The sequence below is a fragment of the Eubalaena glacialis genome, chromosome 6 (assembly GCF_028564815.1).
Source record: "Eubalaena glacialis isolate mEubGla1 chromosome 6, mEubGla1.1.hap2.+ XY, whole genome shotgun sequence".
Taxonomy (NCBI): domain Eukaryota; kingdom Metazoa; phylum Chordata; class Mammalia; order Artiodactyla; family Balaenidae; genus Eubalaena; species Eubalaena glacialis.
The window spans coordinates 58,364,193-58,386,044 of record NC_083721.1 but is presented as its reverse complement, the minus strand read 5'-3'; the positions used below and the strand labels follow the sequence as shown (position 1 = coordinate 58,386,044).

Genomic DNA, 21,852 nt, shown 5'->3' with positions numbered 1-21,852 from the left:
AGATCATCTCTATTTTATATTAATTTTCTATTTGTTCTTTTTTGACATTCTTTTTTCTAACTTTTATTTTTACTTAATTTTAGATTTATGTAATAATTGCAAAAATAGTACTAATATTTCTTGTGTGACCTTCCCTAGATTTCCTATATTATTAATATTTTACCTACATTTTTATCCACCTCTATTTATATATGATAGACATAGATAGATAGATAGATGATATAAATAGAATATTTTACTGAGCTAGTTCAAAGTAAGTTGCAGGTATAGTATGCCCTTTCCTCATAAACACTTCAATGTTCATTTTCTAAAACCAGGACAATTCTTTTCATAATTACAATAGTTATGTAGATTAGGAAATCGCTCTCTTTTGCTTTATTCCAAATTCATTTTTTTCAAATAGTATATCTCTTCTTCTAGGAGTACTTGTCTGTTTCTCATTTTAAATTCAGAATTCATACAGACCTCAGAGTTCATCAAAGCATAAACTACTCTATTTGAAGCAATTTATTTTAGCATTTTAGATTAAATTACAGCTTCATCAGAAAATTAAATAATAACTTAAAGGATAAATTAATTACTTTATTTACAAAACTAATTAATTATAATGGCATAAATTTTTTGAAGGCTTGCTACGTTTGAGGCACCTTGCAAGTATTTTACATATCTTTATTATTTAATCAAAATAGTAAGTAATATATAACCAGTACCATTTTTAAGTACTATATTAAACACATTACAAGAATTATCAAAGCTAAAAATAAAATGGCAAATACTTATGAATCTTTCCTTCTATTTCAGGGTTCAGGAGTAAGTGCTTTACATATAACACTCATTTAATCCTTTTAACATTATGATGGGGATACTGTTATCATTCCTATTTTACAGATGAGGAAGCTCAGACTACAGAGAAATTAAGTCCTTAATGGGAATTATCATGTCTATTTGAAGGAGGGGAAAATCTGAAACTTGAATAAGTTGTTATTTACCTGTATTAGTTTCCTAGGGTTGCTGTGACAAATGACCAAAAACTGGGCGGCTTAAAAAAGAAAATTTATTCTCTCACAGTTCTGAAGGCTGGAAGTCTGAAATCAAGGTGTCTGCGGACCCATGCTGAAGACTCTAAGGGAGAATCTATTTAATGCCTTTCTCTTAAGTGGCTGGTGTTGCTGGCAATCCTTGGTATTCCTTGGCTTGTAGACGCATCACTCCAATCTCTGCCTCCGTCATCACCTGGCATTACTCTCTCAGTGTGTCTGTCTCTGTGTCTCTTTTTATAAGGACATCAGTCATATTGCATTAGGGACCACCCTAGTAACTTCATCTTAATTACTTCTTCAGAGAGCTTATTTTCAAAAAAGGTCACATTCAGATGTACCAGAAGTTAGGACTTCAACATAATATTTTGGGAGGGGGGGGACACATTTCGACCTACAACATTACCAAAGACATTCAGCTCGTTAACGGAACTGCAAGTATTTGAACACAGACTTATCTGACTCCAAAGCCCACGTTTTTAACCATTCTGTTCCACGCATCATATAAGACTTGAGTCACCTTCAGTTCTACTAGTTAACTAAATTATTAATGACCATGGCAATGATCAAAACAAAATAATCTATTTTTAACAATAAATACATAATTTAGATACTACTTGAAAAACACACAGGTAACTGTTTTAAAACGTGAATACTTGAATTTAACTCTTGAATTATAAATATAATATTTATTTTTTTAAACATTAAATGATTTTTTTACATAAAAAGTTCAGTTGTTTCTGCTGCTACCAACACAAACATCCCATTCTTTTTTTTTTTTTTTCAGGATTTTCCATCACAATTTTATTGTTAATATTTCCTTCAAATAAAGAGCAAAGATTTCCCTGCAGGAACAATTTGAAACAATACTGAGATATGATAGAACAAATATGCATAAAGTATCAAACATCCCATTCTTAAGGAAAATTTTGTATCAAAAATCTTTGCTTGTCTCTGCTTGTTAAAATATTTTTATGTCCTTGAATAAAATTGTGTCCTTTTATTTATATAAGGTTTGTACTTTCTTTTAAATTTTATTTTATTAAAAACCCTAGTTTTATTACTTTAAATTTAATATTTTCTTATATCTTTCTAATATTTATATAGATGTAAAATTTGTTTTTTAGTGTATCTTTTAACATAATATCTTACAACTAATTATTATCATATAGAAAAAATCTTCAGTCTTTATTTTGTACTTGTGTATCTGACTGTGCTCACCTAGTAATTATATCTAATAATTTTAAGCACAATTAATATTGCTCTATAACACAAAAATATTAATACTATTGGCTTAATCAATTTCTCTAATTTGGGGCATTACATTTATTTTTATAGGTCCTTAAACATCTGTACTATAGAGGAGAGCTTTAATCTTAACTAAACAGTTAAATCTACAGTTCACCTTATTTCAGCTTAATCACATACACTATAGACATCCATGCATATAGTAAGAGCACTCCAGCTGGTTCCCTCTATGTTTTCTTCTAGTGTAATACATCCTACATACCAAGTACATACCAAGGACAGCATAACCCTGGTAAAGTTCAAATGTGGTCAAGTCATGCTCTTGCTCAACATCATTCTGTGGTTTGACATTGATGTAAAAAATACTGTCTGTGAACTGCTTTCAATAAAGGAATAACCAACCAAACAAAACCAAAGCAAAATATTACTTAGAAGAAACAGGCAAGAAGACTCTTTTAAGTAATATGAAAACAGGGTGAAAATGACTCAAGCACCATGAATTCAAGGCATTAATTCAAATATGAATAATTAATCACTTATTTTACTAATTTTATCTTTATTTTGGTAGAATTTTTGCATCTATTTTAACAAATGAAATTGGTCTTTAATTTTCTTTTCTTGCCCTGGGCCAATTTTCCTTTTTAAATTTATATTAGTTTAGATAGATAAATAAAAAAATATATAGATATTTTATCTAATTTATTACCTTGCTTAGTCTTGCTAGACATTTATCAATTTTATAGTTTTTTTCCAAAGAACCAACTTTTAATTTTGATAATTTTTGTTGGGTTCTGTTTCCTGTTCCCTATGCTTAAGCTATCCTCTAGATTTCTCATTCAGCTTCCATGATACTGTTGGCAATAATCTTAGCTATTGCTTTAAAACCAAGATTTAAGTATCACCATTATTATTATTATTATATTTTATAGTCACACATTTTATGCCCATCACTTTCATCTGTGTGACCTTGGGCAACTTTCCTAAAGTCTCTAAGCCTACAGCTCTTCATCTTAAGATGGATAACTCTAGTACTTATAGAGTGGCTATGACAATTAAAATAATAATTTAAAGCGCTTAGCACAGTGCTGACACTGATAAAAGTTTCTCATATAAAGGCGATGATGATGATGAAGTTGATAATTATGTTAATGATATGATATTGTGCCTATTTTAATTTTTTTTTTTTTGATGTGGAATATTTTGAAAGTCTTTATTGAATTTGTTACAATATTACTTCTCTTTTATGTTTTGGTTCTTTGGCCTCAAGGCATGTGGAATCTTAGTTCCCTGACCAGGGATCAAACCCGCACCTCCTGCATTGGAAGGCGAAGTCCGAACCACTGGACCACCAGGGAAGTCCCTATTGTGTCTATTTAAATCAGGCACAATATTTTGGATCTTTTTCTTGTTGTGTTATCTGAACTTGTATTTCAATGCTCCATTCTATGTGATTTCCATGAATATTTACTTATAAGAACTTAGGAGAAAAATAAGATCTTATCTACAGATAAATTTATTCTATTTAGTTTAAATGCTCTGCATGGACTATTTTAGGCAATTCTTCACATGTGCTTCCAAATAAATTTTAATGTCTTATAGTTTACGTACTTATAGTTTATCTTGGGACTAATGAGGTAATGTCTAAAAAGAACTGTGAATTCTTTGGAGGACATACAAGGTCAGAGTCCAAGTTGTGTCAGCAATTATGCCTGTGTTTATAAACTAGAAAAATGTCTTTTCTACCTCATAGGGTGTGAGTTGCCAAGAGCTCATTACTGTTATTTGAAGAGTTATTGTTATGAGGAAAGAGGAGTGGACAAAGACACAGGGACTGATGGAAAGAGGGAAATACTGGGACCTAATTAGAAAGAGTGGAAGCAGAAAATACCGAAGTAAAGCAGATTTGAAGAAACAGAACAATGAGATAGGGTCATCTTAGTTAGTAGCTATGTATGGCACAGTGTTCATCACTCTCCTCAAAACACTTTCTTTCCTTTGATTTCAAGAGAAAACATTTGCCTGGTTGTATTCCTCTCATCTCTGCCTATGTTATCTTAGTTCTATTGCTAGCTCTCCCTCATCTCTCTGACTTCCAAATGTAAGAGTGTTCCAGCATTCAGTCACTGACCCTCTTTTCCATCTACATATCCTCCTTTAATGATCTCATATAGACTCATGGCTTTAAATATCATCTATATGCTAATAATTCCCAAATGTATTTCTCCAGCTTGGACCTCTCCCCTGGAATCTAGACTTGTATATTAACTGCCTATTTGACATCTTTACTTGAATGTCTAAGATGTATCTCAAATTTAACATGTCCAAAACTGAGCTTTGAATAACTTCACCCCACCCTGGCCCTGGTCTTTTGAAAACCTCCTTTCATAATCTTTGACATCTCAGTGGCCAACCATCTTCCCCCTTTTTCTCAGGCTCCAAGTTTCTAGTCATTCCTGGTCCCTCTGTTTTCCATCACACTCCATGTCCAATCCAACAACAAATGGTGTCAACTCTATCTTCAAGATAGATCCAGAATCTGAGCACTGCTCACCACCACCAGTTCCACCTCCATGAGTTATAATTGCTTCCTAACTGGACTCCCTGTTTCTATCCTTGCCTTTGCCGTAAGCCCTCAAATAGTGCGTTTGGCAGAATCCAGATTTGGTAGGGCATTTCTGGCTATATTTCATTTGGTATCTTATAATGCATCTCTAGCATGGCTAGTATCACACCAGGAACTATTATTAAAAAGATGTTTAAGTCTTTGCAGATGGTATAGCCTTACTCCAGAACCCCAGGGGACTTCATTATAATTTTCTCACTAAGCTTTACATAAACCTTACATAGCATCTTTTCTTATCACAGATATACTTAAGACCATAGGGTCTGTCAGATTAAATGATCCAAACATTAGGGCCTCTTACTCCAAAATCTGGAAATCTAGACCTGCTACAAAGCCTTTTCCTGCTCTGTGTGTTTCTCAAATTTTGCAGCTTTTCATATCACTCTGCATAATGGCTAAGACTCTCCAGATATGACCCACCAGACATGGAACTTCCTCCTTTGTGGTAGGAGGTATGAGATGCATTAATTGGTCTTTACTTTGGAAGGTATTTCTTGGAATGCTACAAACCACTGGATCCCTAAAAATTTATTAATCATAATAAAATTATCTTAACTTTTTATAGTTTATATCTCACCCCCTGAAGTTCATGGGTCTTCCCAAGGACTCCAACGTACTTGCTATTTGTTGTTTATCTTGTCTGATTAGTATAATGCCATCAATATAGTGGACCAATGAGATGTTCTTCTGGATGCAGAACCAACATCCAATATCCAACACTGCAAAATCTACCTCCATCTATTTCCTCCTGAATTCTGCCATTAAATATATTCTAAGTCCTATGGTTCTTGCATGGTATTATCTCTTTCCTCTCTCAGGAAGTCCAGGACATCTCTGGACTTGTTACATGGTGATTTGATCTACTTGTTGGTCTAAAGGTCAGGAAGGAAAATTAAGGAAGTTCTTGAGAGGGTAAGAGTTATCTTGTGGGGACAGCCAAATGTTTTCTGGAAAGGGTGAAACACTGACCTTAACCAGAAAGAGTAATTCACCTTGTCAGGCTCACAGGATTCACTGGATTTAGGGAGCCAAGATTTTCAAGTGCATCAATCCCAGATGTCCTCATCGTATGTTTTATAGTTGCATAGCTACCTTGTACTATAAATTCACCCACCACCATCGATAGGGTCCTTATTACCAGGAGAGTAGATAATCTAGCTCTAAAATCTAATTGTAGCTTCTTTCTTCTCAAATCTCTCCAGAAAGCAGACTCTGAGATGGAGAATAGCTTGCAGGAATTTTCATTAGTAAGTGCACTAAGGATCAATACTTTTAGGGTAAAGGCAAGAAAGAAGTTCTGGCAATTTGTGAATGTGGGTTATAGCACAGCCAAAATACAACTTTAGTTCACTTTGCAAGGAAATCTGAAGCTGGAATGACATTTTAGGGTTGTCCTGAGCTGAGGCAAGAGGGCTGGGTATTTGCAACCCCAATTTAGTCACAGGTTTTTTGGGTGAGGGGGCATCATGATCTTGGACAATGTATATCTCTTTTATTAAAGGCAATTTTCAAAGAGGTTGATAGCTGGGAACAGTGCATGACAGATCCATAACAACCTCCCGAGTTTGGAATCAATATTGTAGAGATTTCTCCTCTACCAAACCTAATTTTTGGCTAATCTGGAAATTTTACTAGGTCAAATGAGTCTCTATTTGGGAAAGTACCAACAATGTTTAAGACAAATAAAATTCATAGACTTACTTGTAGTTGGAAATGATTGAGAAATCATCCAGTAAAATTCTTGAGTAGAACCTTGAACCTTATTGATAGCATGTTCCTCACATCTCAGGACACGTGCACTGTTGGAATACTGATTTCCAGTTTCAGCAGTCTGATCATTTTGAAAAAATTTCCCTTCTTGTTGAGCAGACTTTGCCTTCCTGTCACTTTTACATTTTCCCCTACTTCTGACATGAAGAATCATATACATAGATCAAATTCTAATGAAAGTGCTTCAGACGTACAAAGGTGACTCTTAAATTGTGCACACACACCCCCATCCCCTGACTCCAACTACTGTTTATGCGGTCTAATTTTAATGCCATCATAGTCTGGTTACTATCTTCTGACTTCATTCCAACTTGTCAATTTCATCTAAGTGTAACTTTCAGAACTGAATACAGTGCTCCAAGGTATGACTCGCATAGTGAAAAGGAACTCCTATTTTTTAAGACATTGTATTTCTACTCTGTTAAGACAGCTTCATACTTTATTAGCTTTTTTGGCAGCTACAAGGTACATTTTACACAATGCTTGAAAACTACTATATCATTGTTATAATTAAAATACAAAAAGCAGTGTTCACTTAATTAATTGATATGGACTTTCCTATTATTTTTTCCCTTTTTTTCACCTTCCAGAAAATTATGACAGTGAGATCTCATTCTACACCATTTTTGAGAGAGAAGTAGTACAAATAGAAATGAAAAAGAGAACTTCCCTGGTGGCACAGTGGTTAAGAATCTGCCTGCCAATTCAGGAGACATGGGTTCGATCCCTGGTCTGGGAAGACCCCACATGTCGCAGAGCAACTAAGCCCATGCGCCACAACTACAGAAGCCAGCGAGCCTAGATCCCGTGAGCCACAACTACTGAGCCTGCATGCCACAACTACTGAAGCCCACGCACCTAGAGCCCGGGCTCTGCAATCAGAGAAGCCACCGCAATGAGAAGCCCACGCACCACAACGAAGAGTAGCCCCCACTCGCCGCAACTAGAGAAAGCCTGCGCACACCAACGAAGACCTAATGCAGCAAAAAAAAAAAAAAAAAAAAAGAAAAAGAAATGAAAAAGCAAATTTAAATAGAAGTAAAGATGAAGAGGTGAGAACATACCCCCAAGTGATGAGAAAAATAATCTGTGAAGAACCCAGTTACTACACTGGGTAAAAACCTTGTATTTTATTTTTTAATATTCATTCTCTGAGGAAGGAATATTATCAAAGATCAGAGAAGAGGAAATGAAAAAAGAAAGTCAGCATCATAAACTTTAGTTATATGAATAGTTTTGCAGCTAACAAAGTTATGCAATTATGATTAGAAATTTTATAATTTTTTTAAACCTCTGCATTACAAGGCTAATTTTAAGCATCATATCATGAACATAATATATTTCTTTTTTTAAAGAGCCAATAATAATTTCTTATTTTCCCAGCCTTTACATTTGTAAAGGACCTCATCTTATATCTGCCTGAAGCCCAGAGGTTTCAAGACAACTCCATATAACATCTTGCTGAGTTGCCATACATTTAGAATGATCCTGAAACTGTTGTTCTTGAAGCAAAAGAATGGTTCAATAACTTAAAATTCATCATCTGGCTTAATAGATGGCTTCATTATTTCTCTTTCTCTAACATATTTTCCACACCATCTCAACAAATACCCCCAAAGTCAATGCAGAGACAGCCAAGTTTGGCATTGTAAAAAGTTATGATCTACAAATGAATGGCAAATCTTACAGGGTCTGGAAAGCCAGAACACTTTAACAGACACCAGTAGAAGTTGATAATGTTAGCTTCCCCTAGGAATGGTAGAATCTGTGTGATAGCAATTTAGTATTATGGACGGTGGGATTTACATTAGTTATTAAGAACATTTTACTGGCAAATGCTGAGAAGAGGAAGAAAGGCACGCTTTCATAAGGAGCAAAACCCTTAGTTAAGACCCTGTTGGCATCAGCATCACCATGAAACTGCTATTTTGCTTTTATTGTTATCTAATGCTCAGTTATTTAAAATACTTAAATGAGAGTTCAAATGCTGCCATAATATACCAGTGAGACATTAATAGTATGTTTTTAAATGGATAAAATTGCGATTTATGTTTTAAGGATATGGCTGTATTTATGAGGTTCCCCTGTAATCACTGTAACATTAACTTTCTCAATTGATTTTCAGCTGCCGATGACAAATTGTTTTACAAACCATAATTAAATCTCACAATAGCACTGACTGGCAGGTATTAACATTCAAACTTTGACTTATTAATAGTGATTTGTTCTTCTGTGTTCTGTAAACACATGTTAGTCAATTCACTGAAGTCTCAAGTAGCTGACAGATGGCAAGTACACATAGAGCTAGAGGGATGAAATCAAGAAACCACAGGATGGAGACTTGCCTGGCCATGAATAGGGCTGGAATTCCAGGAATTTCACTTCTAAAACATTTCTTATAGGATTTAAGTAATGAAATACAGTATACCTGAAGTTGCAAGATACAGGTTCTAGTTTCATACTACCATCAATTAGGTAGCCATAGGCTAACTTCCTAGGCTAACTTCCTTAATTATTCCAGTCTCAGTTTTCCAAACATGGGGAATGGAATAGGTGTTCTCAATAACTTCTTTCTCCAAGATGTCAGAGTTCCAATCTCTTACATGTATTCTATATGTATTCTCTATATGTCATATATACATATATAAGAGAAAGTAGATTCAAAGAAATGTTTGGCTCCTAGCCACAAGAAATTGCATTTTAATGCTAATAGAACCCAAATATGAGTTAATGTGAAGAGAAGCATCTTATTCATATTAAAGATCAAAACTACTGACATCAGTTATGATCAAAATGGATTAATAGAAGCCAGGTTTACCCTTCCACTGAAAACAACTGAACCCCCCCCAAATTTATGAAGCAATAATTTTGAAGATATTGGACATAAAGCAATGAAATCCAGTGATCTCTGAGAGATGAGAAATAAATAAGGTGAACCCCACAATTTCCTTAGCTAACTCTCTGGAGACAGTTTCCAGGCTATACCAGAGTAAGAAAGAATCCAGGCAAAGTCCACGGTCTCCCTGATTTGAGGCGATGAAGCTAGAAATCTGAAGGCGAAGGCAGTTATAATTCTTAGGCACCAGAGAAACGACCCATGAAAGAAATAATTGATAAGCTGGACTTTATTAAAATTAAAAATTTCTGCTATGTGAAAGACAAAGTCAAGAGAATGAGAAGAAGCAGCCACAGACTGAGAAAAAATATTTGCAAAAAGCACATCTGATAAAGGATTGTCAATCCAAAATGTACAAAGAACTCTTAAAACTCAACAGTAAGAAAATAAATAACATGATTAAAAAATGGAACAAAGACCTTAACAGATATCTCATAGAAGAAGATCTGTAGATGGCAGATAAGTATTTGAATGGAGACCCTCCACATATCATATGTCATCGGGGAAATGCAAATTAAAACAAGAAAGCACTACAAAGAATGGCCAAAATCCAGAACACTGAGGATACTAAATGCTGATAAGAATGTGGAGCAATAGGAATGCTTATTCATTGCTGGTGGGAATGCAAAATGGTACAATCACTTTGGAAGGTAATTTGATGGTTACTTACAAAACTAAACATACACTTACCGTAAGATCCAGCAATCATGCTACTTAGTATTTACCTATATGAACTGAAAAATTTTGTTAACACAAAAACCTAAATATGGATATTTACAGCAACTTTATTTGTAATTGCCAAAACTTGAAAGCAACCGAGATATCCTTCAGCAGATGAATGGGTACATAAGCTATGGAATATCCAGACAATGGAATATTATTCAGTGCTAAAATTAAATGAGCCATAGAAGCACATGGAGAAATCTTAAATGCCTATTACTAAATGAAATAAGCCAATCAACATATTGTATGATTCTAACTATATGACACTCTGGATAAGTTAAAACTATGGAGACAACAAAAAGATCAGTGATTTACAGGGGCAGGGGCTAGAGGTGGGATGAATAGGCAGAGCACAAAGGATTTTTAGGATAGTGACATACTCTGTATGGTACCATAATGGTGGATACATGCCATTATACATTTGTACAAACCCATAGAATGTACAACTCTAGGAATGAACCATAAGGAAAACTATGGACTTTGAGTGATTATGATGTGTCAATGTAAGTTCATCATTTATAACAAATATGGCACTTTGGTAGAGGGTATTGATAATGGGGGAGGCTATGCATGTGTGAGAGCCAGAGATACATGGGATATGTATCTCAATTATGCTGTGAACCTTAAACTGCTCTAAAACATAGCCTTAATTTTTAAAAAAAAATTCAATTGCAAATTAATTAATTAATTAATTAATTAAAACCAATCTAGAACTGACATAGATATGAGAATTAGCAGCAAGGACATTAAAAAGTCATTAAAGGCCGGTCGCATCTCGCCGTCTTTTCTGCCCGTGTCCCCTCGCCGGCCCCGCCATGCTGTCTCTAGATTTTTTGGACGATGTGCGGCGGATGAACAAGCGGCAGCTCTATTATCAAGTCCTAAATTTTGGAATGATTGTCTCCTCGGCACTAATGATCTGGAAGGGGTTAATGGTCATAACTGGAAGTGAAAGTCCAATTGTAGTGATGCTCAGTGGCAGCATGGAACCTGCATTTCATAGAGGAGATCTCTTTCTAACAAATCGAGTTGAAGATCCCATATGAATGGGAGACATTGTTGTTTTTAGGATAGAAGGAAGAGAGATTCCTATAGTTCACCGAGTCTTGAAGATTCATGAAAAGCAAAATGGACATATCAAGTTTTTGACCAAAGGAGATAATAATGCGGTTGATGACCGAGGCCTCTATAAACAAGGACAACATTGGCTAGAGAAAAAAGATGTCGTGGGGAGAGCGAGGGGATTCGTTCCTTACATTGGGATTGTGACGATCCTCATGAATGACTATCGTAAATTTAAGTATGCAGTACTGTTTTTGCTGGGTTTATTTGTGCTGGTCCATCGTGAGTAAGAAGTCTGCCTTGCTGTTCCTGGAAGATGCTGTACTTTTTGTTCCTGAATGTTTGGAGTAGATATCAATCTGTGGTTGGTGGAATGGAGAACACATGTTGGCGCTTCTTGGTAGCACTGGTTTGCATTAGTTTATGTTTCCACGCCAGAGTACGTGTGGGCGGGTGCATGTGCACCACAGCGTGCACTCGAGGGGACTTTCAATCACAGAATTTCATATGTTGTCATTGTCACACTTTTGCATTTTTGTACATCAGTGAATTTTTTATATTAAAAGGTTGAGCCAAAAAAAAAAAAAAAAAGTCATTAAAGGTATATACTATGTGTGAAAGCAACCAGAGGAAAGACTGATAATGTTAGAGAGACATAGAAGATACGTATTTCAAAAACTTCAGTAAAACTTCTAGAGATGAAAAGTTCAATGCTGGAGATAAAAAATACACTATTTGGGATTAACATTGAATTAGACATTACAGAAAAAACAACTCATGAATCTGAAGATGTAATAAAAGCTATCCAAAAAGAGACACAGAGATAAAAAAGACTAAAAAGAACAAACACACAAGCAAAACATCTGTGAGAGTTGAGACAACTTCAAATGGCCAAATATATATGTAACTGGAGTCTCCAAATGATAAGAGAATGGAAGGGAGACAGCAAAAAAGAGTTGAATAAATAACAACCAAATAGTTTTCGAATTCAATGAAAACTATAAACTCATAGATCAAGAAACTGAACAAAATCCAAGTACAAGAGATATGAAGAAAATTACTACAAGGCACATCACGTTCAAATTGTTTAAAACCAGTGATAAAAGCAATCAAGGTAAAAGAACACTTTACTATTTGGAAACAATTCTTAATGCGTCTCTCACATTTCATAAGCAAGGTATTAATTTCCTTTTATTATGGACTATTTTTCAAAAATGTTCATATAGTGAACAGCTTTGTCTCCCTCCAGAGCAAAGAGCAGTCATGTTTAATACTCATTATCAAAGATCTGGATTCCCTAAGCTCAGGGTTTCTCTGCTATAATGCAACACACAGCATGTGAAGCTGTTACCTCTCACTCTTCACATCACCTTGTGACAATCGAGGCTCAGGGACTGGCACAAAAATGCTGAGAGTCTGGATGCTGCTATTGGTATAAGCAATAAATTGTCCTTTGTCTCTGACCCATGAATCTCATGCTTTCTAACAATATCTATGAAAAATAGCAGGCTAACATGTTAGCTTGTAAGTTGGATAAAATCTCAGACCCTTCACAGTTCTTGACAACTTTGTGATAAGGCTGGGATGTTGACAAAGACATGGTTTTCCAAAAAAGGAAATTTGACAGCTTCATATGCCAGTTATCAAGATTTAAGGAAAGACCATAGAGTCAATAACAAATGAATTGAGCAAATTACATGGGTATTAGGCAATAAATGTTCCTCCATGTTAATGTCTGCTAATGAGGGGGCGATTGAGGATGTGGTTGAAAACTGAGTACCAGGAATTAGATTAAAAAACCGCTGACCAAATGGTGCCCTAATTCTCCTCCAAGTGACTTCTTTGTTAACTTGACAGTCAACCTCAGGTGTACACATTGTAAGTGGTATTCAGATTCATTCTGAGTAGACAGAAGGTTTAGCCCTTTTTAGATAAGAGATACAGAGATGGGCAGCTATACTTAGGATAAAAGGAGGGAAATTAGTGATCAGTATAGTTCCAACAGGCAAAAGGTTAACAGCTTGGCTGGTTCCATTGGGAGATGAGGACGTGATGTTCATAAGTGTTTGTTAAAGAAGAATGGCAACAAATACATCATTTTATGGTTCAGCCTGTTCTGCAGTCTACGTGCTAACTTTAGATTCATTCAAGGATGACAGTGAAAGTCTCAGAGTTGTTTTTCCCAGTGGATTCTGGCTGCTATATGGGTACTTTGGCCCTCTTGGGGAGATATCCCTCATACACAGAAAGTTCCACAGGGAGCCATGGATGAGGCATTGAATAATGTTTGAGTCGTCATTATAGATCAGGTTTGCTCATGAGAGTGATCCCCTGGAGAAAGAGACACTGACTCAAAGGAATCTAGATAAATTCTTGTTGTTATCTCTACCACCTGGAAAACTCTTTTAGGTCTTATGATAAAATCACGTGAAAACTTAAGATGTTATCATGAGAATGGAGTAGTAGAGGTCAGGTATTAAACTGAACTCCTTTATAATGCCATCTCAGTGCAAATCAAATCGACTCAGGCAAAGGAGCAAAACCTTCAGCCCCATACTGAATGCCATCTGGCTGTGGCTGCAGAATCGAGAGGTTCCCAAAGCTGAAGTAAGTGGTATCTGCAATAAGACCTTTGTTCTTCCATATAGACCTTTGGGTGGAGTGAAAATATTATGCTGTTAGTTGGTTGAGCTGCACCACAGGAATCCAAAAGTAAATGTGTCTTGCTGCCGGCTATGGAGCTGCTCACTGCACCACGTCATTCCTCCCTCCCTTGCTGTCCCAAACACAGTCGTTTTAAAGAAGATGATGAGGAGTGGGGCCAACATCTGCCTGTCCCCAAGAGGAGTGAAGACCATAGGCAACTGTCCAGTTATGCTGCAGAACTTTGGGGAAAAGAGCGGCTCCTTTCTTGGATACAAGCCAAAGTCATCATTCTACCCTGTCCCATAGCAGGAGGAGATGTTGGATTTAACTGATGGGGTTTGGACAAGCTTCCAAGTGGGGAACAGAAGCTGAAGTAACCTTTCAATATGGCCCATTGGGCTGATTCAATGTACTATTGTTGTGATTTCCACTGCTAAATATTTAAATTGTATTGATGTGACTTGCATTTCTTGATTCAATAAATATGAGAGGGGATTCCCAAACTATAAAACTTCTAGAAAAAATATAGAAGTTTTTAAAAATAATTTTTATAAGTTTTTTTAATAAACTTATTTATTTTATTTATTTATTTTTGGCTGCGTTGGGTCCCCGCTGCCGCACGTGGGCCCCCTCCAGCTGCGGCAAGTGGGGGACACTCCTTGCCGTGGGGCGTGGGCCCCTCATTGTGGTGGCCGCCCCCCCCCCCCCCGCCGCAGAGCACAGGCTCCAGGCATGTGGGCCTCAGCAGTTGTGGCTCGCAGGCTCAGCAGCTGTGGTGCAAAGGCTTAGTCGCTCCACAGCACGTGGGATCCTCCCGGACCAGGGCTCAAAGCCATGTCCCCTGCACTGGCAGGCAGACTCCCAACCACTGCACCACCAGGGAGGCCCAGGATAGAAGTTTTATGAACTGGAATTAGGGAAATTATTTTTTAGATTCCATGCCAAAGTATGATCCATAAAAGAAAAGAAAGATAAACTGAATTTCATCAAATTTAAGAATTTCTGCTCTTCAAAAGACACTGAAGACAATGAAAAGACAAGCCACAGACAGGGGATAAATACATGCAGATCACATATGATGAAGGAGTTGTATCCAGAACATGTAAAGAACTCTCAAAAATCAACAATAAGAAAACAAACAACCCAATTTTTTTTAATGAGGAAAATATTTGAACTTTACCAAAGAAGATACATTGATGACAAATAAACATGAAAACATGTTTGACACTATTAGTTACTGGGGATGTGAAAATTAAACTCACAAGTGGAAACCATTTCACACCTATTGGAACGTCTAAAATGAAAAATACTGAGTATTCCAAATACTGGTGAGGATGTAGAACAACAGGAACTCTCAAACACTGCTGGTGAAAATGTAAAATGGTACAAACCCTTTGGAAAACAGTTCAACAGTTTCTTAAAAAGTTAAACATACACCTACCATAGGACCCAGCTATTTTAGTCTTAAGTATTGATCCAAAAGAAATGAAGGCATATGCTCATATGAAGTCTTGTAGGCAGATGTTCATAAAAACTTTCTTTATAACAGCCCCAAACTGGAAACAACCCAATCTCAGGTGAATGGATCATTTCAGGTGAATGGAAAAACAGTGGTATACTACTCAGCAATAAAAGAAGAAACTATCAATCCATACAACATAAGAAATCTCAAGTAATTACACTGAGTGAAAGAAGCCAGATTAAAAGAGAATGCCTACTGTACGATTCCAATTATATTAAATTCTAGTAATTTTATTGATAGAATCCATGGTTCCCTTGAGATGGGGGGCAGAGAGGAGCAGGTGGGATGGTTTACAAAGGGGCACAGAGAATATTTTGATGATGATATTTATGTTCACTACCTTGACTGATGGTGGTAATGGTTTTACAGATTATATATATATATGTGTGTATATATACATACATACATATATATAATTTATCAAAGTGTATGCTTTAAACGTAAAGTTTTTTGTATGTTAATTATACCTCAATAATTAAAAAAAAAGAACTTAGAGGAATATTCATTTACCCTTTCTTCCCATTTTTGTTAATTTTCTCTAATCATTATTTTCTAATAATTAATCAAAAGGCCAGGGCTACAAAATGTATGGGTAATAAAGCTATCATTTCAGAACTTCTATTTTATCTCAGACACTGTATCCAAGGACTTTACATACTTGATCCTGTTTTATCTTCATAAGTCCTATATTTAAATCAATTTGCCAAATTAAATCTGAGGTTTAATGAGATTTTTCCACCCTATATTTGCTCTAATCTCAAGATAACTAATCTACTATTCTCTTACTTTCTTTCTCATCAAACTTCCACTCTTTATACCTAAACACACACACACACAGACACACACATACAGAGCAAATAGTCACACCTATTACATCACTGTCATTGACCATTTAGACTGGAATTCCCTCATCTTGCCTCCAAATCTCCTAACGTACTTGTATCTATATCTGTATTCTATTTCTTTATTCTTATCAATTAAAAATCATAGGTTGTACTGAAGACCTACTCTCTCTCTATTTTCTCTTGCATCTCATTCCCTGTAACTTTTTTAAGGGCTCGTGTCTTGTAGTTCCTGCCACCACCATCTGCATCTTATTTCTCCCTAACTCCTTTCTGTGAATCATTCCTATCGATGTGCAAAAAGTGGTCCAACCTAATAAAAAACAAACTTCCCTTTTATCTCACATTCACCTCACTGTTGCAAACCATTTTTCCGTTAATCATCACAAACTCTTTACAAACTTAAAAATAGTCGTCCCTATTCTTCCTCTACTATCTTCGTCTCTCATTTCTTTCACTACTTCTTCACCTTCCAGTCATACCTCTCTTCCCTCTCACCCAGCTTCCTTCTCTACTGTACCTCTGAAACTGCTCTTCTCCAGGTAACCAATGATCTCCATGCTACCAATTTTATTGGTCACTTCTCTGTCTTCATCTTACTCATTCTCTTGGCAACATTGCTGGTGTGTATAAACTGTTCTCCTTCACTTTGAAACACTTTACTAGGCTCCCATGGCATGAGTGTCTGTCTTCCTCCTACCCTGTGTGCTAGTCTTCCTCAGGCTCATTTCTTGAATCTTTTCATTCTTCTCAGCTTTTACCTTTTGGAGAATCCCAGGGCCTTTTTCTCTTCTATCTACACATTCTCTCTCAAAGTGATACAAAGTGATATTCTTCAAGCTCTGGCTTTAAAATTCATCTTTATGCTTATGATACTCAAAATTTTATGCTCAGTGTAGCTTTCCCCTTAGGTCACAAAATGTATATATAACCCCCTACATAGCATCTCTACTTGAGTATTGTATAGGTATTTCAAATTTAACATGTTTGCAACAGAATTCTTGATTACCCTTAACTAATCCTCTCCCCCATCTCTTCTCACCTGTTTCTTCCCCAGAATTTCCCATCTCAGCAAATTACACCAGATTCTGTCTAGTGGTTCAAGTCTCCAAATAGAGATTATGCTTGATTCCTCTACTCCTTTGACCCCATAAACAATGCATTTGTATTTCTGAACAACTCTACTTTCTAGTAATTCTCCAAATATGCCCTGACAACTATTGCTTCTCTCCACCTCTACTATCAACACTTTAGTTTACACCACCCTCACTTTTTGTGTTGACCAATGCAACAGCGCTTTTCCTGATCTCACATCTTCAGCTATCATCCTTTGATAATCAGTTTCCTAGAGAGTAGACAGTGATCTTTTTAAAAAATGTAAATCAGGTTATGCTATTCCAAATCAGGTTATGAATGACTTGCAAGGACTTTCCTCAGGTCCTCTGCATTAGCTGTCTCTGCATGAAAAACTCTTTCTACTCACATGAATATTTCTCTCTCATTTAAGGCTCAAATTTTATGTCACTGCCACAGAGAAACTTTCAATAAAACCTAAATCACTTCCTATCATATTATCCTGATTTATTTTCTCCATGACACTTCCAACTACTGAGATTATTTATGATTTTATATGTTTATTTCTTCCATATTATTCTTCTGTATTTCTTCTATATGAAGCTCTATTATATGAAAAAGTTTCCATGTAAATAAAGAACTCAGTAGAAATATTGGAACTGCAGAAGCTAGTTAGTAAGTAAAATTCATTAATAGACTCGATAATGTAATTCAAAGTTGTATCTCTCAGTTCTTTGCTTCATTATCTCCTTCTGAATATATTGTCAGGATAGATCTTTAATCTCTGCTTGGATAGGCTTGAACTGACATAGAATGGAAAGAAAAACAACTACAATTCTTAATATCTTTTCTCCCAAAGGAGTATGATTTCCTTTCCTTTCTTTCTTTCTTTTTCCCTTGTTTAATCTGTTGTTTATTTTTGTCTCTGAAGAGTAAAGTCTCCGTTCATTTTAGGTTGAAAAGTCATAATGACTTTTTGGGGGGGGATAAAAAATGTATGCATATCACATTTTCACTGAAAATACAACATTACCCAAGAAATACTGGTTTACATTTTTGCTTTCTGAACGAATTCTTAGCAGCAAATGGACTTGAACTGAAATGCCTTTCTCAGATGACAAAGAAATTGTTAGTGTATAGATTTTGTTATATCCTGTTGAAATGTCCAAGTACCTGTCTCTTTTGAAAGAGAGGATGGTTTAGAGAATGTGTGCATTTTTTTCTGATCTCCACTCTCCCCCTCTTCAAACTCCACTCTCCCCCTAACGTTCTTATAAGATTAGCTGAAGGGACAGCTGGTGGGTCAAAACAGAGAGAAGAAAAGAAAACAACTTTGCCTGAAGATTGGTCAAGGATCTCAGAGATTAACAGATAGGCCCTCAAATCACTAAACGTCTTCCTTCTGTTATGTGTCATCTGAGATTACTAATCATAAGGGAAGGAGTTTACACCTGCTTCCATTATACTCTTTGAAAAACTCTTATATGACTTACTCTTGCATTACAGTCATTTCTTGACATATCTGACATGCCCATTCAACAGTGAGGTCCTCAAGGTCAAGGGAACTGTAACCTAGAGCCTATCATATAGATGATGAATGAATTTTAAGTTAAAGTATAATGTAGTATTTTTGCTTCTTACATGTTTACCCTCAGATGAGAGATCTGCATTGTGGAGTGTTTGGTTTCCTCATCATCAGTATTACCAGCTCTGAAGACTTGGCAATCAGGTTGAGTTGTTAGCAAAACTAATAGACTCAGATTTATGTCATCAGTTCCTGCCATATTATTCCAATCTGTAACAATATAAGTTGTTGAATTTCAACAGAGGGAGAAATCATATCAAATATTTTCCCATATGTATATAAGTTGTGACATTTTCAAAATAAAAAAGTGAATTATAAAAGGAAGCTGCATGTTAAAAACAGAATATTTCTGAGTTTAGCTTTGTAATTCCACTATGACATCTGTGAAATATACAATTACTCTTGTCAAATGAAAAAGGAGCACTTTAAAGTCAGATTTATGGGGGAAAAAGAGAGGAGGCTACCATTGTAAGCTCCCTCCAGCTGTGAAGGTACAGTGAGAAAAAGGGAATCATTGATGTAGATACTTTTTAATCATGGCTATATCATGAGAGAGATCTGAATACACATTTTATACACAATTTATAAAATATTCGAGGTCCAAGGGCTGTTAGAGGCTCTTCTGCTGGAAGAGGAATGGGTAGCTCTAACAATTAAATAGAATTTGTTACTATCTCTAGATGTATCAATTAAGTGGGTACATATGAATCATAATGACTTATTAAGACACTTTTGTGTCCTAAGTAGAATTATGTTATAATGTTATAATGAAAAACTGGGACAACAAATATATTAAGGATACATATTGGGTTGGCCAAAAATTTGTTCGGGTTTTTCTGTAACATCTTACAAAAAACCTGAACGACCTTTTTGGCCAACCCAATATACACACTCACATTGATCTCAACTAGGTAAAATCTGCATACAAAGAGAAAATATTTCAAAAGTTAATTGCAGATTTTGGGGAAAGTAGGGGCTGATGGGATTGTGGAAAAGTTTTGGTCTCATAATTTTCTATATTTTCCATGTATTAAACAATACAATTATGTATATATTATAATGAGAATGAAAGTATTTATTGTAAACTGAGAATGACATGCCTATAAATTAAATATATTACAAATTATTTACCATGACAAATCATGCATGAGATATGAACATAACTAAATTCATTAAAATAAACTTTATTGAGTGGCTGTCATGTGCTAACATAGGAGAAGTAGTAATTATAGGCACGTGGCTATATTTATTCCTATCCAGTGAGTAATATGGGCTCATGGACACAGTTCGGTAGGGAATAACATAAAAATATTATTTATCTATTATCTAGTATTTTATAACTATATTCTTCAATCAATATTAATACTATTAAATACTCAAAAGTGAGATGAAATATATTAAAATGTCTTCAGTACTGTTGAATGCCATGGTTGAGTTAGCAGTCATTAAAGGGTTGTAGCTAAATGACAGTCAGAAATTCTATATCTTCAGTTGTCAGGGTCACCTTCAGGCCATCCACACCTGCCATCTTTCTTTGTGAAGGGGTAACTCAAGAAGGATGTTTTCATGAGAAATTGAGGAGAGTCACCTGTATTTAACCAAAGGTACTTCAGTTATTCTTTGTTGTTATAGGACAGGCAGACACAGAGAGCTTTAGCTTTCATGTCAGCCTCTACTGATAACTTGTGTCTAGGTGGTCTGGTCTCCCCTGGGGAAGTGGGGGTGTAGGTGGAGAGGGTAAACAGAAGGAAGTTTTCCAGCAATGTATGTTTTGTACCATGTTTAACCCATTTCTCTGGTCATCTGAGGTCTTAAATCAAGTCTATGGAAAGGAATGTATCTGCTCTAATCTATGGATTAGCTTTGGGTTAAAGGGCTTGAACTTCACTGACCTTTGTCTATTAACTTACTCCATTCTTTTTCCTTCTTTTCACATAAAAAATGTAGTCTGATGTATCGAGGGTATCGGATTTGTGGAATGAAGTATCAGGCTTATGATATAAGTATTATTAACTATAGCCAATCGCAAGCCAATAAGAAATAGTGAAAATATTGGCTACTAACATTCTTTTGCCTGAAACAATGACAATGTTTATGGATTTCAGATTCATTACACACCATATTCATATTTTGCTTTATAAAGGAATATGTGTGCACAAAGTACAAGAAAGAGAATGACACCTATTCTGCCACCCAAGCCTTTAAGAGCATTTTGATTAATATCTTTTCTATAAATACCTATATATGCATGCACACATCTAAAATTTTTAATGAAATTTTGATCTCCTGTATGTATTGCTTAATAAATTACCTTTTTAATGTAGCAGCATATTATGTCACTAAATATTAATTTACAAAAGGCTTTTTGTTGGCACAGAATTCTGTTTTACACATGTACCATCACTTGTTTAACTAAATGTCTCTTTGGGAGCATTTATATCATTGTTTTCTGCAAGTGCTGCCATGAATATCCTAGTAAATTTTTTCTGTACCTTTATTATTTTTTTCAATAACTTACTAAAAGTTAGATTACAAATGAATATTTTAAGTCCAAAGTTCATTCCAGAAAATTTGAAGGAATTTGAAGTAACATATAACTCCACCTGCCTGTGTGACAGTATCCAGCCCTCCTCTCCTTTACTACCCTGTACTGGTACTACGTACCTGTCTTCTCTTGATAATACAGAATCTTTAAAAGTTTTAAGTATCTTTACCAAATTGATAGAGTGGCATACCACTTTAATTTGCATTTTTATTAAAAGAGGCACTAAGCATTCTTTCTAATATTTAATGGCTATTTGTTTTTCTTCCTCTGGGAATTACT

General features: G+C 35.5%; 1 protein-coding gene across 1 annotated transcript; it reads left to right on the top strand.

The window, feature by feature from the left end:
- The first annotated feature begins 11,069 nt into the window (after positions 1 to 11,069).
- On the top strand, positions 11,070 to 11,878 carry LOC133093299 (signal peptidase complex catalytic subunit SEC11A-like). The gene is given in 1 exon segment (XM_061193058.1): positions 11,070 to 11,878. A coding segment is annotated over 1 exon segment (537 nt). The 5' UTR covers positions 11,070 to 11,112; the 3' UTR covers positions 11,650 to 11,878.
- Positions 11,879 to 21,852: the final 9,974 nt, after the last annotated feature.